Here is a 16,976-nt window from a genome sequence, read left to right as displayed (position 1 = left end):
TCCAGAGAGCCCGACAGCATTTATCCTGCTTCCTGTGAAAGTTTTGGGGCTGGCTGTGTACATTCCTAAAGAGTACCCCCAAACACAATTGCTAGGTCAGGAAACATTTAAAGAAAACATTAAAAAATATATTTTCTCACACAAGAAGCTGTTTCAGAACTGTTCTTAGATATTCACTTCAGGTTTGAGGTTTGTTAAAATGTTGATTTACTACTCTAGAGCAAAAAGCCATCAGGGCGGTGTACGCTTTTCTGAATTTGACATTAGCTATTTTGTTTTTATTGGATAACACTTAAAAAAATTTTTTTTTTAAACCCAAAACATTGTGCAAATGATTACAAGTCTGTAAGTGCTGTTAATACTAGTAGCAGCTTACATTAAGACCTTGTTTTTATAATGTGGTGTCCAGAAAAAAAATGGGTCCCCTTACATAGTTTCAAAATACTTTTCAGTTGTTTAATATTTAGTTTGAGCTTTGAAAATGCATTAGTTCAGGGATCAACAAACCCCAGATACTAGGTCACCAAGACAACTAAAAATCGAGCCTGGTGCCTAAGGTTTGCAGCTGGCATAATCACATACCTGATAAACCCTTTCCCCTTTTTTTTACAAAACCGCAAAAACGTTTTTTAGTGCTGGATGGCGTGCTGAATGCTCTGCACTGCTCCCAACACTCATAGAGTTCCTATGAGCTTCAGGAGCAATGCACCGGCCTGCGCTAGAAACCGCTTTCGTGGGTTTGTAAAAGGGAGGGAAAAGCTGGCAACTTTTTCTTTCTCCTCCTAACAAGCAGGCAAAGTGTTCTTTCTGGCCAATGAGTTTCTGCTTTCCTGGAATGAAAACAGCACTTCATTGGCTGACAAGGCAAGCAGCTCTTGTTGGCTGGCAGCCTCACCTTAGCCAATGCTTCATAAGCCCAAATAGAGCCCAGGAGAGCACAGATTACAGCAGTGGAAAAGATTTATTGCCCTCTCCTCACCATGTGGCAGTTGTAGGCAATGCAAGAGGATTTGCTAGAACAGTAGTCTCAAACTTGCGGCCTGCCAGGTACTATTTTGAGGCCCTCAGTTTATCATAATTACAAAAGTAAAATAAAACAGTTTCTTCATCATATGTCTCTTTAACTATAAATTACAATATTATAATTAAGACTTAGCCAGAAGGAAAGATTTATAAACTATAAAGAGTTTTTACCTCATGCAAAATTGTCATTTCTATAATAAGACATTAGCTATTTTTCTGTGGCCCTCCAAGTACCTACAAATCCAAAATGTGGCCATTGAAAGGGTTTGAGTTTGAGACCACTGTGCTAGAAGGACTGAAGGGACCAGGGAAGCAGCATCAGCATAGAACAGTGTTGGGACTCATAGGAATCAATATGAAGGGGTGCTGAAAAGTTTTCAGTTTAACCAACTTGCTAAATTCTGAGCATTATTTTACTATTGTAGCTGAAAAATTTTATTTTATTTTGCAAAGTGCCAACTTGCAGAATCATAATGCTATATTTTGACATTGTTTCTGATCAACAAAAAGTATGGAATTTTCAAGTGTGGAACTCCAAACTGTCATGAAGTTCCTATTCCTGCAGAAGAAAATTCCTAAGGAAATCCATGAATGTATGATTCAAATATTGAGTGACAAATGCCCATCATATTCCACAGTGAAGTGGTGTGAAATCTTCCATCATGGGAGATTTCAAGACTGAAGATGCAGCAAGATTTGAGAGGCCTGAAACAGTGTCAGCTCCTAAAATTGTTGACCACCTCCATGACCTGATTTTGGCAGATTAGTGGATATCGGCTAAAACAATTGCTGAGACACTACAGATATCCAGGGAACATGTTTGGTGTATAATCCACGAGCAGCTGGGTACGCAGAAGCTGTCAGCCAAGTGAGTGCCCAAATGTTTGAATGCTGACGAGAAACGAAGTTGCTTGGACACTTCCAAGTTTATTTTGCAGCATTTTCAGTGAGTTGGTGCCAACTTTTTGGACGATTAGTTACTGTTGATGAAACATGGGTACACCACTATGATGCTGAGACAAAACAACAGTCAGGTCATCTTTGCCTCTTTTTGTGGCTTAATTTGGTTAGGGAACTCTTAAATATGCATGCTGATTTGGTAGCCTCAGATGGAGAATATTTCATTTTCTTACTCCCTTGAAAAATCATAAGAGAGATGGGATGAAACTGTCTATATTCTTGCTGATTTTCTTGACAGGTAGTGGTGAATCTCACAGAAGATCTTCTGTCCCAGGCAGTGATGATGATTGAAAACAGTCGTCCTACTCTCACCATTAACCTTTCTGGAGCACGGCAGTACTGGCTGGAGGGGATGCTGCGGCATGAGATAGGTTAGTGTCAGTCATAGGTGAGGAGGAGAAACAGCTTTAGAGTACATTCTGCTTTTCTAATTTCCATGCTGAGACTTGTTGAATATCATCTGATGGGCCAGATGAAATGAACTTGATTTTTCAGTACTGTCTCCTTTAAATAGGTGTCCATGTCACTTATCATTGGCACTGTAGCTGGTATTTCTCAACAGAGTAATCACTGATCATAGACTTGGAAATTGAACTCTTGATTGTTTTCTTGTGCTACCAACCTCTCTCACGTGCACTGAAAATATACTATGTAAGAAAATTGGAATGAAGTAAGGACTTGGAACAAATTGTTTATTGTTGTTTAGCAGCGGTATAGAAGCTTTCAATAATGACTGGGGAGTAAATTCAGAGTGGTTTACATGAGCTTCTATAGTGGTGTTACAATACATGAGCTTCTGTAAAGGTGTTACAATACAGAGTTATAATTTTCTGAGGTGATTTTCAGTATAGAAAAATTTATACTATAATCAATCATCCTACATATATTAGTACAGGGCAAAAGGATAACATATATCTGTCAGCCTCAGCATTTTCGGTTGGCCTAACCAATGTCAGCAGAGGCCTATGGGACATTATATCAATCTGACTCTGGAATGTTGATGCAGATAGACTTTAAATGCTCCTACACAGAATTCACATACATTAAGCATCCAGCCAGACTGGATTGTTTATCAAGAAGATATGCTACTTGAATGGGACAAAGAAGCCAGAGACTAATCTCATCTACCATGTCTGCAAGTATCACATCTTCCTTATCAATTAAACTAACCATTTGTTTCAGTTTACAAATTGTAAACAGAAAGATACTGTGACATACAATGGTTTCTATTTTAGAATAAGATTCCAACCTATAAAAGCCTCCTCTCTGCAACACCCCACTCTCTCTCTCTGGAACATCACCCCTCCCCCCCTCTCTCTTTCTTTGTCCTCACAGCACCTATTCAGGAAGCTGTCTTTTCTCTCTCATTCACAAGAGCACAGAAGCAGTCTCTGAATCCACTCTGTATTTGTAAAGCTTATGTCTATTTCTGTCTGTCCATTTGTAACCCAGTGAAGCTTATGTATCTTTCTAAAGATTGCCTTTCTCTAATATTAAGCTTATTTCTACATTATATTCTTTATGTTATCACTTCTGGCTGTGCTTGTCATTTGATTTTACTTCCTACTGAATCTTCAACTAGGGTATCGAACCTGGGACCTGGCGGATTGTAAGGCCACCTTTGCTTCAACATTACCCCTCCAAAACCTTACTTTTTGGGGGCTAAACCTTACAATATCAATCAGTATTGCAGAGGCCTTGCAACTATTGTTTTACCTTCTGTTGTGGTGTTTTTCAGGAACTCATTACATTCGTGGGGTGAATAACTCTCGGCAGCCATGGCACAACTCAGATGGGCGGAAACAGTTTGGGCTGAAACCTGCCAATCCAACAGAAGAAGGTCTTGCAAGCCTGCATAGTGTTCTCTTCCGGAAGAATCCATATTTATGGCGGGCAGCACTCCTCTACTACACAGTCTGCTGCGCTAGTCAGATGACTTTTTGCCAGCTCTTCAAGGACCTGGAGCAGTTTGTCCTGGACCCTGTGGTGCGATGGGAGTATTGTGTACGGGCAAAAAGGGGTCTTAGAGACACAACAGAGAAAGGTGAATAAGCATGACTGTTTGGGTGAGGGTAAGGATAAGAATGTGCTTGAGCTATATAGTAGATGCATGGAAGAGATATCAAATGAGTTTGAGAGTTTTTCTTCCATTTCCTTTTAGGGTGCTTTAGTAAAGATCAGGTGTACCTGGATGGAATTCTCAGGATTCTGCGGCACCGGCACAACATTGATTTCAAGCTACTGACAGCTTTAGGAAAGGTAATGGCTTTCCATGGCAAACAATTGGTGTATAAAAAGCAAATACAATGGTACCTTGGTTTATGAGCATAATTAGTTCAAGAAGCATGCTCGTAAACCAAAATACTCATATATCAAAGCGAGTTTCCCCAAAGGAAATAATGGAAACTCGCTTTGATATGTTCATACCCCCCGAGGCCAGCGGCGCTGCTCTATCCCCCCCCATGAGAACCGGCATTGCTCACCCTGAAGGCCCCCCCTGCGATCCGGCACCCCCCCCGCGATCCGGCACCCCCCACCGTGATTCGGCACCCCCCACCGCAATTCGGCACCCCTCCCCCACCGCAATCTGAAGTCCCCCAGACCCACCTGAACCCGCTTCTTACTGTCATCTGGACTTCGGCACCAGCAACGGCATGTCCTGTGCATTGGTGCCGGTGCCCGAAGATCGGCCTCCTCTTCTTAAGAACATAAGCATTGCCCCTGCCGGGTCAGACCAGGGGTCTATCGTGCCCGTCAGTCTGCTCCCGCGGCGGCCCCCCCAGGTCCATGGCCTGTAAGTGATTCTAACCTAAAATGTTCATACCCTATTCCCCTAATGTCTTGTAAGTAACCCTCTATCTGTACCCTGCAATCCCCTTCGCATCCAGGAAGTCATCCAGTCCCTTTTTGAACCCCAGTATTGTACTCTGTCCTATCACCTCTCCTGGAAGCGCGTTCCAGGTGTCCATCACCCGCTGAGTGAAGAAAAACTTCCTTGCATTCGTTTTGAATCTGTCTCCTCTCAGTTTTTCTGAATGACCTCTTGTTTTTGTTGTCCCCGCTAGTCTAATGAATCTGTCCCTCTCCACCTTCTCTATGCCTTTCATGATTTTATAAGTCTCTATCATGTTCCCTCTCAGTCTCCGCTTTTCCAGGGTAAAGAGCCCCAGCTAGTCCAACCTTTCAGCATATGAAAGGTTCTCCATGCCCTTTATCATCCTTGTTGCTCTCCTCTGGACCCTCTCGAGTATCGCCATGTCCTTCTTAAGGTACGGCGACCAGTATTGGACACAGTACTCCAGATGTGGGCGCACCATTGCTCGATACAGTGGCAGGATAACTTCCTTCGTTCTGAAACCTTTTTTGATAATGCCCAACATTCTGTTCACTTTCTTTGAGGCCACTGCACATTGTGCCGCTGGCTTCATTGTTTTATCCACCAATACCCCCAGGTCTTTTTCTAGGTTGCCTTCCCCCAGTACCCTCCCTCACATCATATAGCTGTACATGGGGTTCCCCTTCCCTATGTGCAAGACCTTACATTTCTCCACATTGAAGCTCATCTGCCATCTTTTTGCCCATTCAGTTTGTTCAGGTCGCTCTGCAGTTCTTTGCATTCCTCAACAGTTCTGACCCTGCTGGAGAGTTTTGTGTCGTCCGCGAACTTGATAATTTCGCACTTTGTCCCCGTTTCCAGATCATTAATAAATATATTGAACAGCAGCGGTCCTAGCACTGACCCCTGCGGGACACCACTCATGACCCCTTTCCAGTCAGAATAGTGTCCCTTTACTCCTACCCTCTGCTTCCTGTCCGCCAGCCAATTTTTGATCCATCTGTGCACGTCCCTTTCCACCCATGGCTTCACAGTTTCTTCAGTAGGCGCTGATGGGGAACCTTGTCGAAGGCTTTTTGGAAATCCAGATATATGATGTCTATGGGGTCACCTTGGTCCAATTGTTTGCTTATCCCCTCAAAGAAATGCAGTAGATTCGTTTGGCATAATCGTCCTTTACAGAAACCATGCTGGCTTGTTCCCATCAGATTATTTATTTCTATATGCTCATTGATACCTTCCCTGATCAGTGATTCGGCCATCTTCCCTGGAACTGAGGTTAAGCTCACCGGTCTATAGTTCCCCGGGTCGCCTCTCGATCCTTTTTTGAAGATCGGTGTAACATTCGCTATCCTCCAGTCCTCTGGGATTACCCCATTTCTCAAAGATAGGTTGCAAATATGCCGTAGTAACTCCGCTATTTTGTTTCTGAGCTCTTTCAGTATTCTCGGGTGGATCCCGTCTGGGCCCGGAGATTTGTCAGTTTTTAATCTATCTATCTGCCTGAGAACGTCTTCGAGGCTAACCTCAATGCATGATAATTTTTCCTCTTTATCCCCCTTGAAGATTTTTTCCGGTTCCGGCACGTTGGATGGGTCTTCTTTTGTAAAGACTGACGAGAACTTGTTTATCAGCCACCTCTTTTTCCTCTTTCACTACTCCCTTCCTGTCTCCCTCATCCAGAGGTCCCACCTCCAACCTTGCTGGCTGTTTCCCTTTCACATATCGGAAAAATGGTTTAAAATTTCTTGCTTCCTTAGCTAGTCTCTCCTCATATTCTTTCTTGGCTTTTCTGACCACTCGGTGACATTCTTTTTGATGATTCCTGTGCTCTTTCCAATTTTCCTCAGTTTTGTCTTTTTTCCACTTCCGAAATGATTTTTTCTTGTCTCCTATCACTTTCTTTACTTCATTGGTTATCCATGCCGGGTCTTTTGTCCGATTCTTTTTGCATCCTTTCCTAAATCTAGGTATATACAGGTTTGCGCCTCGTTTACCATGTCCTTGAATAGGGACCAGGCTTGCTCCACAGTCCGAGCTTTCTTGGAGCTGTCTCTGAGCTTCTTCCTCACCATTTGTCTCATGGCATCATAGTTCCCTTTCTTGAAGTTAAACATTGTTGCCTTGGTTCTCTTTCCCTTTGGTAATCCTACTTCCACTTTGAACTGAATCATGTTGTGGTCACTGTTTCCTAACGGTCCCATTACTTCCACTCCCTTTGCGGGTCCTTTCAGCCCGTTTAGGATCAGGTCCAGAATCGCTGACCCTCTCGTTGGTGCCTTGACAAGTTGCTCCAAGCCCTGAACAGCTTCCAGGAACTCCGTTTCCTTAGTACATTTGGAATTTCCAAGACACCAGTCTATCCTGGGATAGTTGAAATCTCCCATAACTATGGTGTTAGCGTTCTTGCATTCCCTCCTCAGCTCGGCTACCATTTCTGTATCCTCTGCTTCAGTGTGCCCAGGTGGACGGTAGAACAGTCCCATCTTTATCTCGAATCCGTTTCTTCCTGGTATTTTAACCCACATTGACTCCAGTAGGTCATTTGTCGCTGCTGTGTCCACACTGGTCGAGTGAATGGTGTCCCTTATGTATAGTGCTATTCCTCCTCCTTTCTGGTAAGTCCTGTCTTTTCGGTAGAGTTTGTACCCCGGCAGTACTATGTCCCATTTGTTTTCCACCATGTTTCCATGATCCCTATGATGTCTAGGCTCTCATTATTGGCCATGACTTCTAATTCCCCTATTTTGCTCTTTAGGCTCCTTGCATTAGTGTACATGCAGTTCAAGTCCTGGCATTTTCCCTTCCTTGCTATTTTCCCTTGCGTTTCATTCTTCTTTCTGTCCCCTTCCTGACCTGCCAACTCCTGAATGTTGTCTCTTTGTGGTATGTTCATATTGCCTTCCCCTTGTGGTGTGTTCCTATTGTCCTCCTCTTGTTCCTTCCCATTGTCCACTTTCATTTGGACTTCCCCTTGCAGTATGTTCATCCTGTCCTCCTCTCGCTTCTTCTGTCTCCCTTGTTTTTCCATAGCCTGTTGCTTGCCACATACATCTTCCCAGCATTCTTCCCCCTCAGTACCCTCACTGGATACTGTCTCCCGAACTGTCGATAGTAGGTTGACTGTCGGCTTTCCCCTTCTGCTTAGTTTAAAGCTTGCTCTATCGCTCTTCTGACGTTATTTGCTAGTTGTCTAGTTCCCGCCGTGCTCAGGTGTAGACCATCCTTCTTGAAGAGCTTGTTCTTGCCCCAGAACATTGTCCAGTTCCTCACGAAGAGAAATCCCTCTTCCTCACACCATCTCCTCATCCACGCGTTTATTGATTGCAGTTCCGTCTGCCTCTTCGCTTCTGCCCTCGGCACTAGCAGGATCTCTGAGAAGGCTATCCTCTGGGTCCTTATCTTCAGTTTCCTTCCTAAGATCTTGAACTGTTCAGTCAGTGCATTCTTGCTGTAGTCTCTCCTGGTGACATCGTTCATCCCGACGTGGACTATCACTGCTGTCTCTTCCGTCTCTGCTCCCTCCAGGATTCTTTCAATCTTGTCGACGATGTCCTTCGTTCTTGCCCCTGGGAGACAGGTCACTAGCCGATCCTCTCTCCCTCCTGCTATATGACTGTCTTCTTGACTTAGGATTGAGTCTCCCACCAGGATTGCAGATTTTCCTTTTTTCAGCCTCCGTTGCGGTCGCAGGTCTGTGTCCTTGGTGTTCTTCGTTTCTTCTCGCTCCAGGCACTGATAGTGTCTCGCCTCTTCCTTCAGCAAAGTTCCTCCTTGGATATCCTCTACCTTGGTGTCAGATGTTTCCTGACCTCCGCTCTGTGTGTCTTCCTCATTTCTGCACTTCTCATGTTCCTGTTCTTCCACTCTCCTGTAGGCATCTTCGATGAACTTCTCGAGCTCCCTGACTTATTCCTTGATGCACCTCTCTCGCATGGGGTCTTCGGCTGTCTGGAAGGGGTCTTATGAGATGTAGAGTCCCTCCAGCTCCTGGATCCTAAGCTTCAGACGACTACCTTCGCTCTTCAGGCTCTTCAGTTCCTGACATCGTCCACACACATTTGACTACCAACCAGAGGGGAGGTGGCAGTCCGTGCAGTACACTGGGAAGCTCATCTTCCGGGTTCCTTCAGCTTCCATTCTTGTCTGCCCTCTAGGAGCCCTTGTGCTCTTTGCTAGTATGTTCACTCCTGTGCCTGGCTCTTCCTTACCTTTTTCGTCCTCTGTTTCCCTTTGCTTGTGCGTGTGTATTGTTTGCCTCTTGTATGCCTTCTGTACCTGCCTTCTCCTTTTGCTCGTGTATTGTGTTCTCTCTTGAGTCCGCCTTTCCTAGTCCTGCTGTGCTTGTTGCTGTCTTTGTGTATGTGTGTGTGGGTGCTACCTCCTTGGCCTACCTGTACTTTGTCTTCTGCCCCTACTTCTGTTCTTCAGTGCCTTCCTTGCCTGACGCTTCCCTTTGTGTGTGGTCCCCCATGGGCCTACTCCTTCTTTTTCTTCTGTGTTTGCTGCCCCTTTGCCTTTTTTTTTTTTTTTGCTTGTATGTGTGCGTGTATGTGTATACTTCCTTACCTTGCTGTCTTCCTTTCTTGGGGTCCTTGGATGTAGCAACCCGGCTCTTCGCAAAGGCCCTTCGCAAAGGCGCTCTCGCTAAGGCGAGCGCCTTTGCCGCTCGCCTTCACCGCGCGCCGAACAGCTGCGTGCTGTTGGCTCCCTCCCTTTTAAGGGGGAGTCCGGGCGATGACGCTGTGCTGATGTGGGGGTGGGCGGAGCCTCCTCTCGCCGCTACCTGCTCCTTGCCACTGCTAGTTGGTCTCCGGCTCCCCTGGCTTCTCTCTCCGGCTCTCCAGCTCCCCTGGCTTCTTTCCTCTCACTCCTCCTTCTCTCTTTGCCGCTGCTTCCACGCTGGGCCGCTGCTTCCATCTGCGCATGCTCAAGGCCTGCGAGTTCACGCTCTCTCCGAGAATCTCGGAGAGAGCGTGAACTCGCGGGCCTTGAGCATGCGCAGATGCTCAAGGCTCAGCAAGAAGAGGAGGCCGATCTTCGGGCACCGGCACCAACGCACAGGACATGCCGGTGCCGAGGCCCAGATGACAGTAAGAAGCGGGTTCGGGTGGGTCTGGGGGACTTCAGATTGCGGCAGGGGGGTGCCGAATCGTGGTGGGGGGTGCTGGATCATGGGGGGGCTGGATCGCGGGGGGGGGGTGCCGGATCGTGGGGGGGAGGGTGCCGGATCGCGGGGGACGCCGCTTGCAAATCGAGGCACGCTCGGTTTCTGAGGCGCCGATTTTGTGAATGTTTTGCTCGTCTTGCAAATCACTCGCAAACCGGTGCACTCGTAAACCGAGGTACCACTGTATTTGAAATTGCAACTTTAACCCAGCCTCCACTGATGTACCAGCCAGCCTCTATGAAAATGAGTAACCGTTCCCGCTGACCCAGCTTCAATGTGGTAGCAGGGTTTCTTATTCAATCTGCATAAAGGGAAATGTAGCTTGTCTAGATCAGTGTTCTCAATTTCTTCAAGCCAAGCCCCCATGTTCATGCCCCTTCCCTTCCTTCCGTGTCGAGTTTGTGCCCCTTCCCGAAGCCAACTTGTCTACAGAAGCTGCAAGCGCCGCTGGAGATCCCTGGCTACCCCCCGCTGAAGCTGCCACCACTGGGATCCCTCCCTACCTCCTTGTCTACCCGCTCACTGCACCACCTCCCACCCCCGAAGCTGACCCTGCCACCTCGCTGGAGCCGACATGCTCCATCAGCAACAACTCCGTGCAGGGACGGGCCAGGGCACTTGCAGCAACTCACACATTGCACGTGACTAGCTCACAAGCCTTCTTCCCGACGTCAGAATTGATGTAAGGTGGAAGGCTTGTGAGTCAGCTGCGTGCAGTGTGTGTCGCTGCACATGCTCTGGCTTGTCCCTACGCGAAGTTGCTGTTGGATGCTGCTGATGGAGCGTGTCGGCTCCAGCAAGGTGGCAGGGTTGGCTTCGGGGGCAGGGGGTGGTGCAGTGGACGGGCAGACAGGCAGGGTGGGATCCCTGGTGGCAGCCAGGCCGTGTACCCCCAACAGGCGGCCCATGTACCCCCAATGGTACGTGTACTGTATGTTGAGAAACACTGGTCTAGATTAGAAAATACAGTACAGCAACCTAGTGATAGCCGTGCTAAGTAAAGATAGTGGTTGTTATGAAACCTCTTAAATTCTTGCAAAGGTATGTAAATATTATAGGTCTTCTTTTCCAAGTCTGTATTGGTGATCCCTCAGTTCCATGTTTGTTTCCTTGGCAGGTTTCATATGAAGATATTGAACGGTTGAAACAGAGTGCAGTTTTGGAGAAATCACGAATACCCCATTTCATGCAGGATCAAGATCGTTATCAGAAGCAATTAGACCACATCATTGCCACAAACCAGCTGAGTGATGAGGAGCTGATCTACCTACTCCCAGATTGACTGTGACTCTCCTTGTCATCTGTATCACATGTTTCCCAGCCTTTGCCACCAGACAGTTTACCTCAAACTTAAGACCTTTTCTGTGGTGCGGAATTTAAATGTTTTGTTAGATTATTTGGACAGATACATCAGAGTGAAACCAGAGGAGTTGGTCACTTCAGCTTCTGATTTGTAATCTTCACTGGTATGTAATGGATGACATGCCCAAAACCATTAGCGATGAAGGTTTTATTTATTAACTAATTTTATGAAAAGATTGGGTTATTTTAAGAAAACATCTTACTAATACCCACCTACTTCCTGACCAATAAGAGTGGAAAACCAAAGAGTTTAGCCAGCAAAATATTATTATGATCTGAGGTGGTGACTGAGTATTCCTGTGAAGCTATTTGATTATGATTATATAATAATTCTTTCATGCCCTTATGTGGGGAATGTGATTTAATACCGACTTTAACCTACTTAAGTGACTTTGTGGAAGGGAGAGGGGAGAAGGTTCCTATTTCCTAGGCACTGCAAGAAAAAATAATTGGGATTTGAAGACTGAGTTACCTAGTGCTAGAAACACACCTGCACACTGAAAACAAACATTTTGTTTCATGGAGTCAAATGTTTTATGTAAAAAGAGGAAAAATGCTTGAGAATGTTTTAGAATTGGAGTGATACGAAAATGATTAGAAAATTCCAAGACTTGTTATGGACCTTCCCCATATACTAATCTTATTGTTAGCTATAATTATCACATAGAACACTTAATATGATATGTGTGTTATATATGATGGTCCAGTAATGATAGCTAACATGCAACTTCAATAAGAAGTTTAGTATTTGGATAAAGGTCTAATAATAACAATTTGAGTAAGACATTTTGACTCATTTATGTTAGTTATACTGGATCTTTTTTGATTTTACAGGATTTGGCATGTGCATGCACACTTGAATTTATGATTGGTAGACACAGATATCTGAGATTTTGGGCACAGTAGTATCTATAGGGATGCCTCTGTGTGCAGTAGTATTTAGTATTGAAAATAGTAGAGGGAAGGAGGTGCAGAGTCTGAATATTCCCATCTGGGTGTTTGTAGCTAGTTCTGGTTATCAAATGTGAGAAGAAGGTGATTAGCTTTCTGCAGGATTTATGTTTTCCAGCCATGGTCTAAGTAATCCACATATAGATTGTTGCAAATTGGTTTCTATGTACAGACATGTCTGAGTACTCACTCTGAATTCCTGGAGCAGCTGTGTTTGGCTACATCCTGTAGGAATCTGCACAGTCAGGGCCATCCTTGGGAAGGAGGTAAGAAGGAAGTTACCCTGGCCTCAAGTGTTGGAGGGCCCAGTGCTGTCACTGTAGCTGCAACACTTACATCAAGAATTGATGTGGGCCAAGAATTGCAGCAGAGAGTAAAACAGAAATCTCAGGAAGTGGGAGACAGTCCTAAGAGGTTATCTCTTTCACCAAGTCTTCTACCTTCTGGGGAACCCTCTTGCTTCTCAGCCTTTAGAGGAGACCCATTTCAATAGATTTGTTTCAGGTCCCATGATACTCCTGTTTGCAGCTATAATACAGCATGAATGCAGAGAAGGACAGAATCCGGAAATTATAGGACAATCTAAACATGAGCCTGTCTACCACTGGAAAACAGAAAATAATATGGCATTAATCATGACTGTGAGTAAAGGAGATCTATGAAAGGAAGTAAGACACCCAGTCCAGAACATTCATTTATCTGGTCTTCATGTCTATGGATAATAAGAACTCTACCTTATTCTGAGTTACAATCTGCATTCTGCTGTGTGACAAACTGGGGGTACATTGGTTTTTATAGGTTTAATTTATGGTTCCAGGTTGTGACTAAGAAATATTGGGAGGCCTTTGGCACCAAAATGTACTCTCTCCATACTACATCCCCTCTCAGTAAATCAGTTCAAATCAGTTTTTGTTCTGATTCAAGGATTTAGTGAAAGTCTTAAAGGGTTGTGGATAAGTTTCAAATATCACTCAGTTTCAAATATCACTTTTATACTCTCCCTTCCTCTATCTCCTTTTCTTGCTATTCCTTGTAGAATAGTGTGAATTCAGACTTGATCACAGATGTGATGCCTTGTTACTGCCTGATCCTCCTTAACCAAGTCCAGGGCATATCCACTATATTCTCTCTCCTTTTCCAGGATTAGTGGCTCCCTGATGCTCTTTACTGTTCTAGAGATGCCTACTTTATTTCTCCTCCACTGCTTTTTTAGCAGAGATGCACTGGCTTATCCAGCCAAACTCCTCCTTCCTCAGGAGTACTGCGTCAGCTGCCTTTTAAGAGCTCCTTTGTAGTTTAATGGCTTTGCCAGCCAAACACTGCTTCCTTCTTCTGCTTTTTCATCCCCTGGAGAAGCCAAAAGCAAAGATTGGCGTGAAGCTGGGGTTTTGTATCAGTCTCAGTTTTCCTCCAAAAGAAGTCTCCTACTACCATTAGCTCACTGGTCAGGAGAACCTTTCCCTTGTTCTAGAAGCTACAGGGATATAAACTCTCACAGTGCCACTATAGAGGTCTGACTTCCAACTAGGCAGAACCTTATAGGTCTCTACAGAGCTCTCTACAGAGCAATAAGAGGTGTCTTTTTGTGATCTTATCAGGAGTCGTTTGTGCAGCGCAGTGTATTACATCAACAAGTTAATGAAATATGTTATGTTCGAGGTTAGCTACTGTACACAGGGCATATGAACTGTCCTTCCTCCTTTTGGAAGGAAAACGATGGATGCAGCAGTAGGACCTTTCTCTTTTTGTGAGTCTTCCATTCAAGGGCAATAGAACACCTTTTTGGTTGGGGATCATGCAAAAAAACTAATCTCTGCCCTTGATTTTTTCAATCTCTGGTCGTCTTCTTAGTTCCAATATCATGTGGGACAAATGTCAGGCTTTGGCTCTAGTGGTCCACTCCAGTGCTTCCAGGGTTCCTTGTCATCTCTTTGACAGTTCTTTTAGGCAGGAAAGTAGTGCTTACTGCATGAGTTGGTGAATCTTTTTCAATGTATGGTAAGAAATGTACCATGGGGTAGCTTAATGTTTTCCCCCTTTAAAACAATCATATAGCTTAGTATGAGATGGAAGAACAGTATTCTCATTCTTACATGCTGAACAGTGTTGAAGAAAGCAATTTATGCCCTTTTCCTGCTGCTGGCCTTTGTGTCCACAGAACACAGGGCTGCTTTTTAAAAAACCTGTAAAAATGAATAATAAAACAGAAGACTGTGTCATGCTTTCATTGTTTTGTGAGAAGGTAGAAGTGTTCTAGAGAACTATCAATAGTGCAGTGCAGGTAGAGCTCTAATATTTATGGACCACATATGGTTTTAAACAGTGGTGTAGCTAGGCTTGAATGGACCCTGGATAGAAAAATTGATATGGGGACCCTCTATAACACTATTGTTTCCAAGGTAGTGGGGTCTGAGGGAGGAGGGGAGGATGCATATTTCCTAAAGCTGAGGCAAATTCCTTTGGGCAGGACATGGCAGATGAAAGGCCCCACCAGACAGAGAGCACCTTCAGCCCTGCTTCTGCTGCAACCCACCAGCATTTGGAGGACTGGGAGGGGGTGGAATGGAGGTAGGCAGATGCTGGACCCACACGGGGGAGGTGGAGGGGGGGGAGACACTGGATCCAAGCATGTAGTGGGTATAAGGAAGCTCCAATTTTAGGCACCCCTAACGTTGGGCAGCCCTGAGCATTTTGCTGGGCTCACTCAACGATTGCTACACCCCTGATTTCAAACATGCCTGAGCATGCAATCTTACCAGGTATGAAGTTGAGTCAGCCAACCTTTAGCAAATTTATTTTCTGCTATTCCCAAAACATAGGGTTACCAGATGTCTGGGAAAACCCAGATATGCCCTCTTTTTAGAGGATTGTCTGGGTGCATGGAGAGATTTCCAAAACTCGGCTGTTTGTCTGGGTTTTGAATGGCCCAAAGCTCGGGGCTGCGTCTGGAGGGTCTCTATGTATGTGTGGATGGCGAAGCGATGACATCACACGCATGTACGCATGTGCATGACATCATTGCATGTGCAGAGGCCCTCCAGACACAGCCCCAAGCTCAGGGAAGGAGACATGAGGTTTGTGTGAGGGCAGGCCTGAGGGTGGAATGGGGCGGGACTGGGGGTGGAATAGGATGGGGCCTGGTGTCCTCTTTTTTTAAAAGAGGAAATCTGGTAACCCTACCTAAAATTAACCAAATGCACATCCTTAATAGTGATAAATGCCTATAGAGTTCATTTTCAAAAAGAAAATGTCCAAAAAGTGGCATAAAGGGGCAGATGGATATTTTTCTCACTAAACCCTTCCAATTTGATATTTCTGAAACTTATTTTATATGCTGTTCAGCTGCAGTTCATCAGGGGGGGTGGGGTGTTAGAGGCATGATGTGGGTGGGAATAGGGCGGGCTTCTGACCTGATGGTTTAGAAAACATCCAGGGCATAATGCGGTGTTTGAAGATAGACATGTTTTAACAACGGATATGTGCCGAAAAGGTGGCCAAACTGACCAGATGGTTCCCCCCACCACCACCACCACACTCCTCCAGTGGTCACTGACCCCTTCCCTATCCCAAAGATGTAAATGAAATAGTACATACCTGCCTGTATGACAGCTTCAGATGTTCTGGGCAGTCCTATTAGAGCAGCAAGCAGGTCTCTGGAATAGCCTGCTGGTCAGTGCAGTGGACTGCAGAGAAGGGGTCCCAGGCCCATAGTCCACTTTACTACACTTGTGGTGGAACATGTGAGCCCACCAAAATCCACCCAAAACCTACTGGACCCAACTGTACACCACAACAATAACCCTTATGCCTGCAGGTGGTCCAGTAGGTTTTGGGTGGGTTTTGGAGTGTTCACCACACAATATAGGGAGGTTATGGTGAGATGTGTACCCAAAACCTATTATGTGAACTTCATTGCAGTGCCCCCTGAGGTGTCCCACTGCTCTGCTGAGATGTCTGTGTGGCCAGTCTACTACAAATGCTGGCCCCTCCTACATCCCAATAGCCTGTTTTATGTGTTTTTCTTTTGGATGTGGATTTGTTCTCAATCAAATATTTTATTGAGATTTTTAACATATTACAAAACAAAGCAAAATATAAAATACAAAGTTTTTAAACATCTTAGATTAGCCCTGGTATAAGAACATAAGCAGTACCTCTGCTGGGTCAGACCAGAGGTTCATCATGCCCAGCAGTCCGCTCACACAGCGGCCCATCAGGTCCAGGACCTGTATACAGTGGCATACCTAGGGTATGTGGCACCCGGGGCCCATAATTTTTTGACACCCCCCCCCATGTAAAAAAATATTTTTTGTAATAACCATGAAACTGAATAAATGGTCATAATAGAAACAGGCAGTGAAATTTTTCTTTTATTGAACCTCATATATGTAACCATTATTCCAAACATACCATAACATAACATAAATTATGTCTGAATTGTCATGACATCAGAAGTACATATGGAGTAGTTGCAGGTGATGCTTGGGACAGTTCTGATTGTGTTAGTTCGGTTTTATATGTTTTTTGAATAGAAGGGTTTTTATTTCTTTTTTGAAGGTTTTGTAGTTTGTGGTCGAGGTCAATAGTTGGGGGTCGAGTGTTGCAGCTCGAATGGCTAGGAGGTTGTCGAACTGTTTTTTTCTTTTGATGTTTTTGGTTGGAGGATGTGTGAAT

General features: G+C 45.0%; 1 protein-coding gene across 4 annotated transcripts in view; it reads left to right on the top strand.

The window, feature by feature from the left end:
- The window catches only part of KIAA0895L (KIAA0895 like), a 45,997-nt gene extending 31,479 nt beyond the window's left edge, over positions 1–14,518 (top strand). For all 4 annotated transcript variants that reach the window (XM_033943185.1, XM_033943184.1, XM_033943182.1 and 1 more), the window contains exons 4-7: positions 2,222–2,354; positions 3,722–4,027; positions 4,145–4,242; positions 11,107–14,518. In XM_033943185.1, coding sequence (XP_033799076.1) covers positions 2,222–2,354; positions 3,722–4,027; positions 4,145–4,242; positions 11,107–11,271 — 702 coding nt within the window. In that variant the 3' untranslated portion in view covers positions 11,272–14,518. The remainder of the gene's footprint in view (positions 1–2,221; positions 2,355–3,721; positions 4,028–4,144; positions 4,243–11,106) is intronic.
- The last annotated feature ends 2,458 nt before the right edge of the window (positions 14,519–16,976 follow it).

The sequence above is a fragment of the Geotrypetes seraphini genome, chromosome 4, assembly GCF_902459505.1.
Source record: "Geotrypetes seraphini chromosome 4, aGeoSer1.1, whole genome shotgun sequence".
NCBI lineage: Eukaryota > Metazoa > Chordata > Amphibia > Gymnophiona > Dermophiidae > Geotrypetes > Geotrypetes seraphini.
This window is presented reverse-complemented; position numbering and strand designations above follow the sequence as displayed.